This window comes from Papio anubis, chromosome 13 (genome assembly GCF_008728515.1).
Source record: "Papio anubis isolate 15944 chromosome 13, Panubis1.0, whole genome shotgun sequence".
Taxonomy (NCBI): Eukaryota; Metazoa; Chordata; class Mammalia; order Primates; family Cercopithecidae; genus Papio; species Papio anubis.
The window spans coordinates 69,724,581-69,743,341 of NC_044988.1; the positions used below are offsets into that span (position 1 = coordinate 69,724,581).

The 18,761-nt window shown below is 37.2% G+C and overlaps 1 protein-coding gene across 3 annotated transcripts in view; it reads left to right on the forward strand.

The window, feature by feature from the left end:
• TMEFF1 (transmembrane protein with EGF like and two follistatin like domains 1) overlaps nucleotides 1-18,761 on the forward strand; it is a 101,055-nt gene that overhangs the window by 20,638 nt on the left and 61,656 nt on the right. For all 3 annotated transcript variants that reach the window (XM_009188412.4, XM_003911438.3, XM_009188410.3), the window contains exons 2-3: nucleotides 5,194-5,303; nucleotides 15,374-15,503. In XM_009188412.4, the coding sequence (XP_009186676.1) occupies nucleotides 5,194-5,303; nucleotides 15,374-15,503 (240 nt within the window). The remainder of the gene's footprint in view (nucleotides 1-5,193; nucleotides 5,304-15,373; nucleotides 15,504-18,761) is intronic.

An 18,761-nucleotide genomic window follows, 5' to 3' on the forward strand; every position in this document is an offset into this window, starting at 1 on the left:
TTTTGTTTTGAGCAACTCTTATGAGTGTTTCTTTGTGTAAAACATTTCTCTTTGGAGAATTGATTTTTGAGGGCCTTAGTAATGGCTCATCCATTTTACTGAATTTTCATTTTGGTTTCAGGAAGGCAGGTGCATAATCATTCATAATCATTGACAGGTAGTAGAGTGTCCTCTTGATGCCTGGTACTGTACAGAATACTTGAAAAGAAGGAACATTCAGAAGATGATCCCAAAATAGATTCCTTCTGTATTGGGTTTAAGCTAAGGCAGTGATTCTGTTCTCAAATTTGTTAGGAATCAGCTGGGTGTGGTGGCTCAGGCCTGTAATCCTAGCACTTTGGGAGGCTGAGGTGGGCAGATGGCTTGAGCCCAAGAATTCAAGATCAGTCTGGGCAACGTGGTGGACCCCGTCTCTACAAAAAATACAAAAATTAGCTGGGCATGGCGGTGTACGCCTGTGGCCCCCAGCTACTCAGAAGGCTGAGGCCCAGCTACTTGGGAGACTGAGGTGGGAGAATCACTTGAGGCCAGGAGGCAGAGGTTGCAGTGAGCCATGTTCATACCACTGCACTCCAGCCTGGGAAGCAGAGTGAGACCTTGTCTTAAAAAAAAAAAAAAAAAAAATTGTGAGGAGTCAGAACACCAGCAAGTCATGGGTCTCTTGATAAATTAATCTTATCATATGGTCTCTGATGTAGCACAAAAGTTTTTAAGACCATTGCTTAGAAATATTTATCTTATTAAATTTACACACAGTCATTCTATTGGGAATTATGTTTAACTGCATGTATCAGTGGTGTGACCAGTGGTGGCTTGTATGATAAGGGCTTTTTAAAAAATGTATTCATTTAGATACATTATTTTCTGTAATGGTAAGTCTGGAAAGAGGAGATCCACAGGAGGTATGGTGATTTCATGATTCTTCCATCTTACTGTCTTGCTCCTGGTCTTTCTGCTGTGTCATCTTTTGGCTGCTGCAACTTTAGGCAACAGGTTTGCTCTCCAGTCAAGGGAAAAAAAAGAGGAAGAATGAAGGAGAAAGGGACAGTACCTACATATGAACACAGATTGAGGGAGGCCGAGAAATATATGTTATTTAGTTGGGTACCTTGTTTCCCTGAACAAAATTGGAGTTCTCTTACTAAGAAGGAGAGAATAGATCAAAGGTAGGCATTAGCAGTGACTGCCACAACTACAAAACAATTTAAAATGTCCATCCATGAGCTTGTGACATTCATGACCTGACCTATGTTCTCATGAAACATTGTTGGAATATTTGTATTAGTATTCCTTACCTATTTGTTGAACATACTTTTACTGCTAGCCAGCAAAATATCTGAAATCATCTGATGTTAGTTGATAGCCAGCAACAAATCTGAAATAATCTGATATTGAAGGTTTAAGAAACATAAAGGAAAAAACCCCTTAAAAATGAGAACAGTTTTTTTATTGATTTTTTTTTCCTTTGCAAATGAGAAAATTTCATATTTGATTTTAATGAAGGTACACTAGTCCAGGACACCAGTGTTCCTTTGAGGAACATGGTTTGGGAACCACTGATACTAATATTGTTTGTGTGTACTATGAAATTACTTTCTCTCTACTTTCACTTACATTGTTTTCCTACATAAAAACATTCTCTTTTCTGTCTTTTAGTATTACTCATATGTTTTGGGCAATTAGAACATTCTTTATTTAAAATATCTTCTCCAAATTCTTTATAATGATCCTATATTAGCTTTATTATGATAAAAAAGCCTTATTATTTTTTCAAGGTCAATACAAGTCTTGTTTTTTCTGACACTACACCCTATGCTTCAAATCCAGTTTTGTCCCCTACCTCTTGAACTCCTACAGCAGTCATAGACTGTATGACACATTTATCCCCTTAATTATAGACTGTATTGAATTCATCACTAATTCTTGCATATATTAGCAAGATCATTCCCTGTTACATTTTTTTCCTGTGTGTCCAAAATTCTTAGCATAGTATTAAGTACCTAGTAGATGCTTAGTAATTGCTTTCTGATGATAAACTAATCACATTTACGCATTAACACACATGAAACTAGCATGGATTTGATAGCAAGATAGGCATAAAATAAAATATGACTAATAACCAGAGTAATCAGAATTTCATGACTTTTACCCTTACCTATTAATAATATAGGACCTCTAGCTCCCTCATAAATGCCTCCCTCCAAGATTTATTCCAGGAGTCACCAAATTGTGTTTGATGTGTGCTCACTAATACATTCTGGTCACTGCTACATGACACCTGTCTTTTTCTTCCTGTGCTGTTTGCTACCTCTGCAGTTGCACATTGGTACCTCCTGTCAGATATCAGAGGTCTACCTCTTTGCCTGACACTACCATCTCCTTGGTCTTGTGCGGTCCTGCTAGATGCATTGCTGATATTCGGGGGCTGTTGATGTGTCCCAGCTCCTTTCTCGCCATGTATTATGTCTTGTCATGTGAGCATCAAAGCAGAGCTTGTCACTTCGTTTTTAGTGAAAATCATTCTTTAGTTTCTTTGTTGTAGCTCCTCTGTCTCTGTTATGAGTTCTTGGGGCTGGCTGGAGGAGCAAACCAAGTCTTGAGAAGGGACTATGCTTGGGGTCACTTCTCTTGTTCAAGGCTGTGTTTATGGGACCAAGCTCTTTTTTTTTGAGACAGAGTCTTACTCTTTCTATCAGGCTGGAGTGCAGTGGCACACTCTCTCCTCAGTGCAGCCTCTGCCTGCTGGGTTCAAGCGATCCTCCCACCCCACCCTCCCAAGTAGCTGGGACTACAGGCATGTACCACCATGCCCAGCTAAGTTTTTTATTTTTAGTAGAGATGGGGTTTCACCATGTTAACCAAGCTGGTCTCGAACTCCTGACTTCAGGTGATCTACCTGGCTCAGCCTCCCAGAGGCGTGAGCCACCGCACCCAGCCCATGGGACCAAGCTTTTCTGCCTCACATTAGCAGGGATGATTATTCCCCTAAAGTATTCTGTAGTCCCTCATACAAACATTCCTTGGGGTTACCACACATGACTCTTGGTGGCAGGGATGGTTTAGGTTCTAGCTTGCAATCCACTGTACCTGTAAAGTACAACAGATAAAACATTACAATTCAGGAGTCTCAAAGTGGCAAATCATAACTCAGAGCATTATCTTGCCTCACAGACAAAATAAAAACTTGACTTATTCTTGTTTTTTTATGTCTGATTGTAATAGAACCCAGTGTAAACTTTAAGCCTACAAAGAAAGGAGAAAAGACAAATGCACTGTATTTCATTAGTCAAATTGTGCAGTTCTTGTTTCTCTAGCCCCTAAAGTTGGTTAAGTTCTTAGTTGAGCAGATATTGTACATTTTTACCCTCTTTTCCAGGGCAGTTCTTTATTAATATTTTGTTATCTTCCTTTGGTCTGAAGATGTGTATTTGATAGTAAATGGAACCAGACCTTGTTCAAGTTCCTAGCAGAAGTGTGGGTAGATAGGGTGAAAAATCCTTTACGTAGGATTGAGCCTCAAGAGCTAAAGCAAATGGTCAAGGGGGAAAGGGAAGAGACAGCAAAAATGGGGAGGTAAGGAGAACCAAGGACATAAAGCTTCCTACAGCCAGGGTGATGAGGAATGAAAGATGGCCTTCTCTACCTGGAATAGTTTGTGGAACAGTAAGAATAACAAAATGCTTGTGTTAGCTTTCTCTTGCTTTAAGTTTCCACTCATGTCTTTTTTTTTTTTTTTGTAAATGCTTGAACTTTAATCCAATTCTGTACACCTGAGATCATTTAAGGAAAATAAGCTTTTGTAACCCACCTGAGATCATTTAAGGAAGATAATTATGATTTTTTTTTTGTAACCCACCTACACGTGATCCTACCCTTGTAAAGTGCTTAGTTGACAGTGACTACTCAAGTAAGTACTGTTGACTATCAACTCCTTAGGGATTCAGGTACTTGATTGCCAGCTCCTCGGAGGGTCAGCTGGGAGTGGGAGACCCAAGACACCACTGCAGAGCAGTGAGAACAAATGGGGTAGGGAGAGGTAATGAAATGTCACTAGGACAGTTGTCACCGGACGTAGAATTCCCTTGACTTACTTTACTGAGTCTGCTTTGAAATCTAGAAATAGAAAACAACCAGGAATGGGGATAACTGGAGAAGTGCTCCCTTAGATCTCTTTGCCAGGACCTCATCATGATCTAGAGATATAGGAGTCCTTGCTCTTTTCCCAGAGTCTCAGCTTTTGAGCAGGAGAATCAGGAGTTAACCTAGGACTCTCTCTGCTCCCAGACTCATGTATTCACCACTACACTGGGATTTTTTCTTTTTTTTTTTTTAAAACAGTCATTTGTTTATTGTTTACCTAAGTGCATTTGTTTTTGTAAGCTCTCATTTCCCATAGAAAGGATATGAAAATTGCATTGTAGTGATTTTCATCCACTTTCACTGATTGGCAGCTCCAAGCACAACCTTGAAGCTTAATTTGATGCTTAATGTCGGAGCAGGAGCAAAATGACCACAGAATGCTGATATTGTTGATTGGCTCTGCTTGCTTTGATAGAGTCAACTTAAATCAGTCCATTAAAAGTTTTGAGTCTAGTAAGATTTTGAATCTCTTTAATTCTGTATACATAAATGCTGCCTATTTATTGTCTGAAATTCAAATTCACTGTTCTTTTGTAGTTAAAATAGTTTGTCTAGAATTAATAATGATCACCCAAAATTTATTCTGAATACCAAAAGAATTAAGATAATTTTTTATCTCATTTAGTTAATATTACTGTTAATTTTCATTAGCCTTAAAAGTAACTTACTAGAAAAATAACCTAAAATGTTAAATAAGAAATAGTAAGATTGTTATCTTAAGGTCTTAGAAGGCCAAATAGAAGAATTCTACAGATTTACCTTTGGAAATTATGTTAAGTCCTGAAATTTCGAGTTCTATTTTGAGTTACTTTTAGGCTCATTACTATGCAGGATTCTGTTTGGGGAATACTGAGCATTTTGTGTCTTACAGAATTTCTTTTTGTTTATTTATGTCTTATTACACTTCTGAATGGGGGGGCTCAATACATTTTAAGGACTTTTTCATACACACACACATATGTGTAATAGAAATCCAAATATATATGTCAACACACACACATATGTGTAATAGAAATCCAAATATATATGTCAAACAGTTTTTTTCTTTTGCAGAATTAAATGTGAGGGAGTCTGATGTAAGAGTTTGTGATGAGTCATCATGTAAATATGGAGGAGTCTGTAAAGAAGATGGAGATGGTTTGAAATGTGCATGCCAATTTCAGGTGAGGAAACCCAACTTATTTTGAAAAGTTTTATATTCATATTTTATAATTCTAAATTCTTCAAATTAAGAAATCTAAAACATCTTGAACCCCATAAAGAAATTGGGTTCACAGTCCCTCAGTTCTTTTTTGTCAGATGATGCCCTGTTATTTGTGTCTTCCATGCTGCTTGCATGGAATTGAGAGAACGGATTGACAATAATAGATGTGACAATTCTTTGAAAAAATATCAAATTTCTATTTAAATGTAAGGTATAATTGTCACTGAAAGGAAAGAAGGTACAGGTTGAACTAGAGTCTCTTATTTTAAATGTTGGCATCTTTTTCCTTTTCTTCTCCTTCTAGTCTGTCTCTTTCCCTTCCATTCTTATTTGTTGCTGTATCATCTCTTCAGGCCACAGAACTTGACTCACTTGGAGACTCGGGGTAAGTCAAGGTTAGAGCTGGAATAGCAAGTGGAACCTCAAACTAAGAGTGTAAATATTTTTGCTTTTCAGATGCTCTTTTAGTTGTGATTCTGTTGTCTAAAAAAGTAAAACAAAGAAAATATGTTATGTTTAATTCTTTCTTTTTATTTTCTTTGGTTAAATGGTAATCAGACTTCAGAATGTTTCTTACAAGATGGTCTCTGATGGTTGATTTAATATGAGACGAAAAAGGAACTAGAATTTTTTTTCTACTCACAATTTTCTTCTAAACATGCCCACCATTTGGATTTTGAGGGGAAGAAAGGGTACAGAAATCCAGAATGAAAGCATAGGAGAGTTAGTATTTCTGGTAACCCTGTGACCTCAGGCAAATTTCTGTATGATCTCAGGTAATTTTCTTGGCATCAGTATTCTATCGGAAAAGTGAAGGCACGTTTCCTGCCCTTACTTATGATTCTGTAATGAGAATCAAAATTGGAAAGAAAGCTTGCATATGAAACATCTTTGAAAACTGTAAACCATCAGGTGGTTTATTTTAATTAAAAGAAGTGGAGAGTTTAGGTAAAGGAGGAAGGGTAGGTAGGTATACTGTTGTCCAGCCAGTTTCTTCATAGTCCAAAGGGGCTTTACATTCAATTACATAGAATGATAGGAGGGTTTCTCTTGGGCATTTTCACATCAGCCACCTTCTGCCAAGCTTTCTTAGGTAGCTTTTGGCTGGCTTCAGATCCCTGCTGCCTGTTGGCTGGGGACATCATTTCTTTGCCAAGAGCACCTTTCTATAGAACTCTGCATAACATGGAAGGTGACTTTAGCCAGAACGAAATGAGAAGTCGGTGATAATTCGAACTGTTTTCCCCCTGAACCTAATGCGTCATTTTTCTCTGACTGCTTTTAAGATTTTCTCTTTACTGTGTTTGACTATTAAGTACTATGGTGTGGTTTTCCTTGAACTTACCATGCTTGGGGTTGGCAGAGCTTCTGAAATCTATTTGTTACCCAGTTTGAGAATTATTTCTTGAAATATTTTTTTCTGCTTATTATTTCTTGTAATCTGGGACTTCCATGATGTATGTTAGACCTTTTGATAATGTCTCAAGGTCCCGGATACTCTGTTCATTTTTTTCCCAATTGTTTTTCCTGTTCTTTACATTAGATAATTTTTATTGATCTGTCTTCAGGTTAACTAATCCTTTCTTCTGTCATCTCCATTCTTCCTATCCAGTGAGTTTTTAATTGTAGATTTTTTATGTTTAGAATTTAGAGTTTCTATTTACCTGCTGGGATTTCCTCTTTTCATTCACTGTAAGCATATTTTCCTTGAGCGTACATGTTATTGCCGCTTTAAAATATGTCTGCTCATGTCCACATCTAGGACATCCTCAGGTATTGCCTCTGTTGATTGTTTTCTCATATGAGAATGGACCATATTTTCCTGTTTCTTCACGTTAGAGTAACTTTGGATTTATCCTGTACATTGTGAATCATATGTTTTAGAGTGTGTGGGTTTTGTTATGTTCTTTGAAGATTATCGTTATTTTTGAAACAGTTGGCTGAACTCAAACTGCAAATTCTGCCTTACTTGTGGTGGGCAGCAACACAAGTATCAATTCAGTTCTTTTAGCCTCGCAGGGGCTACTTGGAGTCTATCCCATGTGTGGTTTAGGGGTCAGCCAGAAGTGTGCTCTGTGTTTATATGTGGAACCTGGGACTCCCCTCAAACTCTCTCCTTTCCGAGATTTCCCTCTCACTTTTTAGTGGCTGTGGTTGTCCTCAACTCTGTTCTCCGGTTTGTTAAAAGAAAGATGGTGGGTTTTGTTGGAGATTTAGCCACCCTGTGTGGGGAAGACTGGGGCTGTTCGCCTCTTCAGCTGCTGTATTTCCTTAGGTTAAATTCCTTGAGGTGGAATTGTTGGGCCAATAGATGCTCATGTGCAGATTAACATTCTCACCAGTAGCCTCATATCAGATGTCCTATTTCCCCTCAACCTTTTGGTTGTGGATTTTGTTGGTCCTTTTAAATTTAATAAATCTGAAAGGCAAAAACAATTTTTATTTGCATTTGATTACTAGAGAAATTAAAAATATGCCATATATTTGTTGACTTTTTTTGTGAATTAATATTTCATATTCTTTGTCTAGTTTTTGGAGTATTTTCTTTTTCCCTCATCTTGATTTGTAAAGACATATCTGTGTATGCATATATATATATATACACACACACACACTCTATATAATACAATATTGGAATATATATATTGCTTATTACCTGAGCCTTTGATATTTGTTAACGCATAAACTCTCAAGAGAACCTGCTGCTTTGATTTATTTATTTATTTTTATTTATTTATTTTTTGAGATGGAGTCTCACTCTTGCCAGGCTGGAGTACAGTGGCATGATCTTGGCTCACTGCAACCTCCGCCTCCCGGGTTCAAGTGATTCTCCTGCCTCAGCCTCCCTAGTAGCTGGGACTACAGGTGCGTGCCACCACACCCAGCCAATTTTTGTGTTTTTAGTAGAGACAGGGTTTCACCATGTTGGCCAGGATGGTCTCGATTTCTTGACCTCGTGATCCACCTGCCTCGGCCTCCCAAAGTGCTGGGATTATAGGTGTGAGCCACCATGCCTGACTGCTTTGATTTATTTTTAAAAAAGAGTAATGTATGCCCATAGCAAACAACTTGAACAATATAAGAAGATACATAACAAAAAAAGCTTCCACTCCAGAGTATCAACTTCTCAGAGGCAACATCTGTTACTTCTTGCATTTCCTTCTAGAAACACTTTATGTGTATATAAACTTGTTTAATTCCCCTTATAAGTATTAAATCATTTAATGGTATTTATCTTAGAGATTGTTCCTTTCCAGTAAGAATAGATTCCAAAAAACTCTATATTTTAAAGAAGTTATCCTAATTTCATTTTTTTGTTTTTCTTTTTAACAGTATGTATTCTTAATTGACAAAAATAATTGTGTATCTTAGTTTCATTTTCATTTTGTTTATATTTTAGACACAAAGAAATTTTAGATTTTCACATCATATTTATCTATCTTTTTTTTGTTTGTTTGTTTGAGATGGGGTCTCACTCTGTTGCCTAGGCTGGAGTGCAGTGGCACAATCAGAGCTCACTGTAGCCTTGACCTCCTGTGCTCAAGTGATCTTCCCACCCCAGCCTCCTGAGTAGCTGGGACAACAGGTGTCCATCACCACACCTGGCTGAGTTTTAAATTTTTTTTTGCCCAGACTGGTCTTGAACTCCTGGGCTCAAGCAATCTTCCCACCTCGGCCTCCCAAAATGCTGGGATTATGGGTGTGAGCTACTATGCCCAGCCCTGCTTTTCTTCAATTTTTGAGAAAAGTATTTCCCTGAAACTCTAAGATTATAAAGAAACAGCCTTTTTGACCTTTTAAAAAATATACTTGAACAGCTAGAAAATCCTTCCATGATCTGTCTGAATTCCTTACATTTTTACCTTGTGGCAAAGCAGGAAGGAAAATATATTAGGAGTTGACACCATTAGACATTTATCCAGTGCTTACTTTGTGCTGGGTATGAGACTAGATGCTGAGGATGTAAAGATGTTTAAAGATTGGTTCTTTGCCTTGTAGGAGCAAACTGCCTCAGGGCTTACAGTATAGTTTGATCTTGCTACCGAGTGAACCTTCCTTTGACCATTCTGCCTTCCTTTATAAGATTATAAATCTATTCAAGGTAGACTTAGGTTATTGCCAGCTTAAAAATAATGACCCGACATGCCCATTAAACCCTTCTCTGCTGGATGCTTTAGCAATATCTTTCAATTCATTTTAAAAACTTGCTTATGATTCAGCATGCTTTTAGTGCTAAATAGAAGCTTTCTGGGACATTATTTAAATACATTTTAACAGATGATAGGATTTTAAATAAAAATTCAAATTGTTTTTTTTTCAGTCTGCTAATAAGAGCTATTATCTTGCCACATATATAAACAAAGCCACTTTTGTTAATTTGGTATACAGAAAAATGATTAATACTGCATCTTTCCCTGAAAACTTTGTATAGAGTAGAGTCTATGACTTTTTTTTCCTGTTTTCTTTCTTTGTCTTTGTTCTGGCGTTCTCTGAACTATGTATCTTTCTTCCTGTATTTATCAATGTCTGCTCTTGCTAGGTGCCATGCCCTCTTATTAGACCTTTTATTAGTCACGGTTCTCTGGAGAAACAAACACACACACTCACACGAACACACACACATGAATGTGAGAGAGAGCAAGCAATAAGGAATTAGGTTATTTAATTATGGAGGCTGAGAAGTCCTACAGTCTGTCATCTGTATACTAGCCCAGGAAAGCCAGTGGTATAAGTCCCTTTCTGAGACTGAAGGCCTGGGCACCAGGAGAAGATCAATGTCCCAGCTTAAACAGTCAAGCAGAAGGAGAGAAGAATTCTATTCAGTTCCTTAATGGATTGAATAGTGCCCACTCACACTGGGGAGGGCAGTCTGCTTTACTTGATCCACTGATGCAAATATTAATCTCATCTAGAAATTCTTTCACAGATACACCCAGAAATGATGTTTAGTCTGGGCACCCTGGGGCCCAGTCAAGTTAACACATAAAATTAACCATCACAACCTTGTTATTATTTTCTACTTGCTGTATTCAGCATAGTTCCTGGCACACAGTAGGTACACAATAAATGCTTGAATGGATGCAGTCTTGGAGTTGTACACTGTTCCATCTTTCTAAACTACTTAAAATAGCTGGCAACATCATCACATTCTTCTAGCTAAAGAAAAGGTATAAGGGAGAGTTCTTCCTCCCAGCAAGGGTGGCAATATAGAGGAAGCAGACTTTAGGTTAGAGTTAGAATCCAACATCAGTGCATAAGTCGGAATTTGCATGTTGTTAAAATTGTCTAAATCCCATAATTTGTCCATTGGCATAATTAGAGGCTTCCAGGAGAGACTCATGGAAACTGAGAATGACCAACAGCAGGTCTGCTTCTCCCATCTTACACTCACTCCTAGGTATGTGCTCGTGAGGGTGAATTTCAGAGACATTAAGTCCTCTGCTCAGTATCACCAAGTGACAGATGGCAATTCCCCACTGACTAACTTGAGTGTGTAGTGGTTAAAATACATCATTTGGGAGGAATTGGTGGCTCTTCCACTTATTAGTGACTGTTGGCAAATACTTATGATTGAGAAATGATACAAGCAACAGCAAAAATAGCTAATGTTTATTGAGAATGTACCATGGTCAGATAGAAATGCCAAAGACAGATTATCTTATTTTATCTTCATAACAACTTTGTTAGGTAGGTACACCATTGTACACTGTTGAACATGGTGATGGTGCTAGCCCATAGTCACATGGTTGGTGGGCCCAGGATTTGAATTCAGACGTTTTTGGCTTCATAGCCTTGGCTCTAAACATTAAACTGTGTGCTTCATGGTTATGATAGTTAAGTTAAAGGACACTTAAAGTTGTGGACTAATGCTTACTGGATAAAAACTGTTGAATAAATGTTGAGATTCTCAGCCCTATCAGAGTTAATGCTTCATTTTAATATTCAATTTCTTTACCATCCTTAGAAGAAATTCATGGATAAATTAACCTACATAAACACATGATTAAAGAAATGAATTGAATGCACGATTGCAATGTAAAGAAGAAACAAAAGTAATTTATAATAAAATAAATATTTCAGAATGTAAATGCTTAGGTGTAATTACCATAGAAGAAAATACAGCCATCAGATGTTTATGTTTACTTATAATAAATGTTTGGATTAAAAAAATTAAAAGCAGGTCAGGCATGGTGGCTCATGCCTATAATCCCAGCACTTTGGGAGGCCGAGGTGGGTGGATCACAAGGTCAGGAGTTCAAGACCATCCTGGCCAACATGGTGAAACCCCATCTCTACTAAAAATACTAAAATTAGCTGGGCATGATGATGTGTGCCTGTAATCCCAGCTACTCAGGAGGCTGAGGCAGGAGAATTGCTTGAACCTGGGAGGCAGAGATTGCAGTGAGCCTAGATTGCGCCACTGCACTCCAACCTGGCGACAGAGCTAGACTCCGTCTCAAAAAAAAAAAGAAAAATTAAAAGTAATTTCATACCAGGAGTACATGAAACAAAAATGTAGATGTATAGTAGATGCTAGAATAAAAACCAATATTAGGGTAAGGTATAACAGATCAGACTGATTTGTAGTATTATGGAAAGTCTTGTCAAAATTCCTACATGAATAGCCAGAAGTTATGTGGTACTTGTCTTTGTTGTATGGAACTATCCTTTCCTTTGCAGTACTTCAGGCATCCTTGGAATCTGTCTGGTAAATGACAGTAAGGTCCCTCTGTCAATGTGACAATCAAGAATGCCTCCACAGGGACAGCCACCCCTAGGGGGCGATATTGGCACCTTTGTGAACACAACACTACCTTAGAAAGTAAGCGTTTGTTAAGGAATGAAAGTGGGATTGGAAAGTTCATAGATTTAGCATTTGATATCTTGGAGCTCATAGTAGTGTCCTTGGCTAATTGAGTATTGTATGATTACAAAGTAACATATTGACTCATGTAGACATCATACTAGTTATTGTGTAAATTTTAGGGAAAGAGAAGAAAGGAATGTGATCCATGAAAAACTGGAGGAATGTTTATAATAGGGAGGCTTCCTAAAATAAAAAGATAATTTTAATACAAGTTGATGTAAGATTCTGCTGATACTGGATGTATAGCAAAGTCGACTAGGTTATAAAATATTTTACTAGAAGTTGTTTTTACCAGTGCGTATACATATACATACGGTAGCATGCCATATGTATGCTTCATAAAGTAAATCTGATCACTTTTTAAAAGTAGATAAATGATAAAATTAAGTCTTGCTCATTGAAGAAAAATAGACAAATATGGAAAATCTTAAATAGGGAACTAGGAAACCATGAAGATAGATAATATGAAAAATTTATTGACATTTTATTCCAGGATTTATTTTATGCATATTCTTTTTTTTCTAAATTGGCTATAAATATACTTTATTTTCTTGCTATATTTTATTTTGTATTATCATATTATTTAAAACATTTACGGTTAGCTTTGTGGAATACATAATGCATTTAAAAATAGTACAGAATTCCCAGAAATTATATATGTGCTTTTTGCCTAACTTTGTTAGCTTTTTTTGTCACACAATATTTTTTTTAAAGGTAATTCTTTTTTACAATTATTATTATTATTATTATTATTATTATTTTTTTTTTGAGACGGAGTCTCGCTCTGTCACCCAGGCTGGAGTGCAGTGGCCGGATCTCAGCTCACTGCAAGCTCCGCCTCCCGGGTTTACGCCATTCTCCTGCCTCAGCCTCCCGAGTAGCTGGGACTACAGGCGCCCACCACCTCGCCCGGCTAAGTTTTTGTATTTTTAGTAGAGACGGGGTTTCACTGTGTTAGCCAGGATGGTCTCGATCTCCTGACCTCGTGATCCGCCCGTCTCGGCCTCCCAAAGTGCTGGGATTACAGGCTTGAGCCACCGCGCCCGGCCACAACAATTATTATTTTTAAACTTCAACTTTTATTTTAATTTCAGGGGGTACATGTGTAGGTTTGTTAGATGGGTTTATTGCATGATCCTGTCACCCAGGTAGTGAGCACAGTACATAATAGGTAGTTTTCAGCGCTTGCCCTTCTGCCTCTCTCCCCATTCTAGTAGTGTCTATTGTTCCCATATTTATGTCCATGTGTATCCAATGTTTACCTAACACTAATGAGAACATGAGGTATTTGGTTTTCTGTTCCTCAGTTAGGATAGTGGGCTGCAGCTGTATCCATGTTGCTGCAGAGGACACGATTTCATTTTTTTTTATGGTTGTGTAGTATTCCTTGGTGTATATATACCACATGTTCTTTATCTAATTCACTATTGATGGGCACCTGGATGGATTCCATGTCTTTGCTATTGTGAATAGTGCTGCGAAGAACATATGGGTGTATGTGTCTTTTTGGTAGAATGATTGATTTTCCTTTGGGTATATACCCGCTAATGAGATTGCTGGGTTGAATGGTAGTTCTGTTTTAAGTTCTTTGAGAAATCTTCAAACTGCTTTCCACAGTGGCTGAGCTAATTTACATTCCCATCTGTGTAGCATTCCCTTTTCTTTGCAGTCCCACCAGCATCTGTTATTTTGACTTTTTAATAATAGTCATTTTGACTTGTGAGATGATGTTTTCTTGTGGTTTTGATTTGCATTTCTCTGGTGATTAGTGATGTTGAGCATTTTTTCATGTCTATTGGTCACTTGTATGTCTTCTTTTGAGAAGTGTCTGTTCATGTCCTTTGCCCTATTTTTAATAGAATTATTTGCCTTTTGCTTGTTGGATTGTTTAAGTTCAAAAGGTAATTCTTAATGACTGTAATATTAATTTCTTGAACAGTTATACTTCAATTAAACATTGTCTTGTTAGACATTAAGATTTTTAGGTTATTGATATTATAAATTTCTGTTGGAAATGGCTGTAATAAATGTGTATAGGTTTCTGTCACATGGATTTCTAAATGTGTAATTCTGGATCAAAAACTGCATTCTTTTTTTAGGATTCTTGAAACATATTCTTTAATTATGTTACCCCAAAGTAGAACCAATTTAGATGACCAAAACTGGTATGGTGGTATGTCCACCTAATTGAATTTTTTAATAGCCAATTTTATAAGTTGGAAATAGCATCTCATCTTAGTGGACAACTCTGATTGCTAGTGAAGATCAATAATTTTTTATGCATTAACTGGCCATTTGTAATTTTTCTGTAAACATTTCATGTCTGTTTTTGGTCCCATTTTTATTAATTTGTATGTTCTATTTTTTAAGTAATAATAACTTGTATCATATTGTTATAGCATTTTCCCCAGATTTTAAAACTTTAGTCATTTATGATATTTCTACCATGTAGATGTTTTAAAGTTTTCCTACATGCAGGTCCAGTGTCATTTCTCAGATGTGTGTTGTGTTTTTTCTTCTTCATCTTTCTTATTTCTACTCATCCTTCAAGGCTCAGTTCACATTCCACTTTCTCTGAGCATGCTTTTCTTGAATACTCCAGCTCACAATAATCGGTATTAGGCATTACATGCTTACTGATTTGGTACATGATCTAGCTTTGCAGTATTGGTTTTTTTCCTACTTGTATGACTCTCTTACAAGATTGTAAGGTTTCTGTAAACAGAGATCATCCTATATTTCTTTGTGTCTTCTATACCATTTACCTTGGGACTTTGCCTACTAGATGTTTTGAATAATGAATTTTTTCTATTTTTATGATTAGGTTTGAATGAATAAATGAATTATGATAATAATAAAATGCTATTACATAACTAGCACTCTTTACATTGTCAATAATTTCCTCTTACCTCAGTGGTTTTTCGTAGCAAGCAAATGAAATAGAGATTTTCATTCTCATTTTTATGGATAGTTGGTAGTTATTTTCCTTATGAATGTGAAAAAAAGTATAAGAAGTAGCATAATTCTTTTCAAACCAAAAAAAAAACAGACTATTCAGTAGTGAAGTATGTCATAATGCTATGGTATTGCATTCATGAATGTGAAATAAGCTATTAATATTCATGCCTAGTTCTGAGAATTTATTTTTGTTTCTTTTGCAGTGCCATACAAATTACATTCCTGTCTGTGGATCAAATGGGGACACTTATCAAAATGAATGCTTTCTCAGAAGGGCTGCTTGTAAGCACCAGAAAGAGATAACAGTAGTAGCAAGAGGACCATGCTACTCTGGTATGTATGATATTCTTCTGAATAAATTTTGGAAAATATGGTGGAATCATTTCTAAAAGGGAGTTTTGATTCAGAGGTATATTTCCACAACTGCTGCATGGATTGGTGGTGGTTGTTGTGGGGAGTGGGGGAATCTGTTTTGCCCTCATTTAACGTTGTTGCTTTTGCTTTTTTTAACCTCAGGTGGTCTTGTATGGACTTATGTTACTCCTTACTACATTGTTAAGGCTTAACACCCTTTTTGTAGGGACTTTCTTTTCATGTCCTTTGCCTTATGATTTGAACGTTAGACAGAGTGAGCTTTGAAGTGGGGAATGATAGGGGATCTGTCTTGATGATTTTTTAAAAAGAGGTGAGGAATTTCTGTAGAAACTCATTAGCAGTATCACAGATTGTTGCTTTCCAAGTTTTTTTCTCTGCCACCTCTTCATCCCATGCTGTTTGTATTTACTTCATCTTTTTTTTCCTTCCTGAATTAGTAGTGGTCAATTTGGTGAACTATTAATATTATTTTCTTACTTGTGTTTGTATTAATGTTTGGGGATAGAGATGCAGGTGAGGTAACTTGAATTATTATATTGAGGTTAGTGGTAAAGGTGAAGGCCATTCTTATGGGATTTCCACTTCCTTTCTTTCCCTATATATTACAGTGTTCAGAAATTGTCCCTTTTACTAAATGTGACAATTTTAGGGTCAATCAACTACAAAGTCAAAGGGGACAGTCTCCAAGGTTGTTCTCACTTCTGACACCAGCTGAGATCAAGAGGTTCCCCAGCTAACCACTAGGCTCAATAATTTGCTAGAAGGGCTGACAGACTCACTGACAGGTATTATATGCATGGTTATGAAGGGAGAGGATATGTGTTAAAATCAGCCAAAGAAAGAGATGCCTAGGACAGATTCTGGGAATGTTCCAAACATGGAGTTGCTGATTTTTCTCTCCCAGTGGAGGCATGGACAGTGTTAACTCCTCCTAGTTACAATGTGTGGCAGTGCACATGGAGTATTGCCAGCTGGGAAAGCTTGCCTGAGCGTCAGTGTTCATAGTTTTTTCTTTATGAGACTGGGTCTCACTCTGTCCCTCAGACTGGTGTGCAGTGGCACGATCATGACTCACTGCAGCCTTGACCTCCCAGGCTCAAGGGATCCTCCTACCTCCATCTCCTGAGTAGCTGGGACTACAGTCACATGCCAACATGCCAGGCTCTTTTTTTTTTTTTTTTTTTTTTTGTAGGGACAGGGTTTTGCCATGTAGCCCAGGCTAGTCTTGAACTTGTGAGCTCAAGCAGTCTGCCTGCCTTGGCCTCCCAAAGTGCTGGGATTACAGGTGTGAGCCATTGTACCCTGCTATTCATAGTTTTTATTGGGGCTCATTGTGTAAGTATAATTGATGAGTTGGTTGTGTGGTTAGTTGAAGACTCTGGGTCCACTAATACTGTGTGACTCGTAGACTCCATGATTGGTCTACTCTTCATGATTGGTCTTTCTAGTGTAACCAACCCCCACCCTAAGACTTAAATGTGGCCCAACCCCCAACACTAAGTTCCAGTGTGGGCAGCACCCTCCCTTAACCAATATCCTCCTATCAGGTATGACGTAGGTTACCTTCCGGAAGCAGAGGGAAAAGCCCAGACCTCTCTTGTAGTAAGACCAAATTCTTTCTATACACACTAAAATAATCATGTGCTTGGAGAAATTATGTTTTGAGGCTAGTAGATTATGATTTGGTGTGGTTTTTATATACTTCTTTAAGTACATTGTGTTTCACAGAATGATCTAGAAATTAAAGAGGAATATGGAGGTTCTTTCCAATCCCAAATTATGCTTCATTTATGAGGAACATATGTTTAAGACACCAAGTGCTTTGATAAACAGTCAATGTTAAACATTAGGCGGCAGAGTGGTAGATTGGAAAGAGCACTGCACCAGGGTTACAAGACCTCACCTTAACCTAACTCCAACCCTTATTTATTGTGTGACCTTGGACAAATCACTTAACCTCTCTGAGCCCCAATTCCTTAACTTGTTAAGTGGATATTATCTCCTGTGGTTGTTAAATAAGAATTGAATGAGCAAAGTTATAAGCTGCTATATTGATTTTATTTTCTGAGTGGGCAGTGTTTTGTTATTTGGTCTTTTGTGGATCCTATTCCTTGAAGTAGAAATACTATTCTCTTTTCCTTACTTGAAAACTCATTTTCTTATGGTTAAGGTTGGTCTTAAGCCTTTTCTCCTCTGTGAAATCTTTCTTCTGTGACATCTCCTGGCAGAGTTTGTTTGTGTAAACAAACTTGGGTGTATCTCTATACGTATACCACATTGTATTTCATTCATCTGACATAAGTACCTCCAGCCAAATCAGTGCTTTCTCAGTGGGAAGGTACTGTCTTGCCTAGGGATGTATATCATAATCTCAGGGTGGGATGGAATCCTGTAGGTTGGGGAAACGCATACCATTTACAAAATATAACCTACGGGGAGACTTCTACCTTGTTATCATAATAGCCACAGTATTTGATTTATTTAAGGATTCTAAAAGACAAAGGAAGGTATGAGTTTTTATATTTATTAAAATTAGACATGGTTTGAATAAAAGATTGGGAGTAGTATTTCATATACTGGGAATATGTATTATTTATCATTTTATTGTTCGCATTTACCATGGTGCCTGGCACATAATATGTACCCAATCATTGTATGTGGAATTGAAGTAATAAAGGGGTGTTTTCCTAAGAAGAGTTTGGTCATAAAAACAATTTTGAGTTTCCTTTTTCCTTCTCTTTTTTTCTGTTCCATCACTCTTTTACTTCCTCCTTATTTACTCAGAGAAAATGTCATTTTGTGGTTGATTAATCAAAATTGAACATAATTTAAGACTTTCCATAAAATCCCATGAAGATTTTACAACTGATACTGTATACAATATATATTTTTCTAATTCCTCCTGTTTTTGCAGTATCTGGGAATTTGATTATTGTCTGAAGGAGCTTGAAGGGAAGGGAACAGTATTGTTAAGTGTTGTTTTCTGCTCTAGAGGACAATTTGGAGAGCTAGCATGGGTTCTTTAGGATCCAGGGTATCCTCTCCCCTGGAAAGTGCTAGATAAAGTGTCAAATTCCTCACTTGCTCTCTCTGTTTTTTTACATGACTCTGTGCTCATGATTTTATATCATTACCCTGTTTTCAACATGTTCTGTGCTAATATGTTGGTTCCTTTAGGATTATAGAATAAATATTTTATATTAATTATACTTGAGA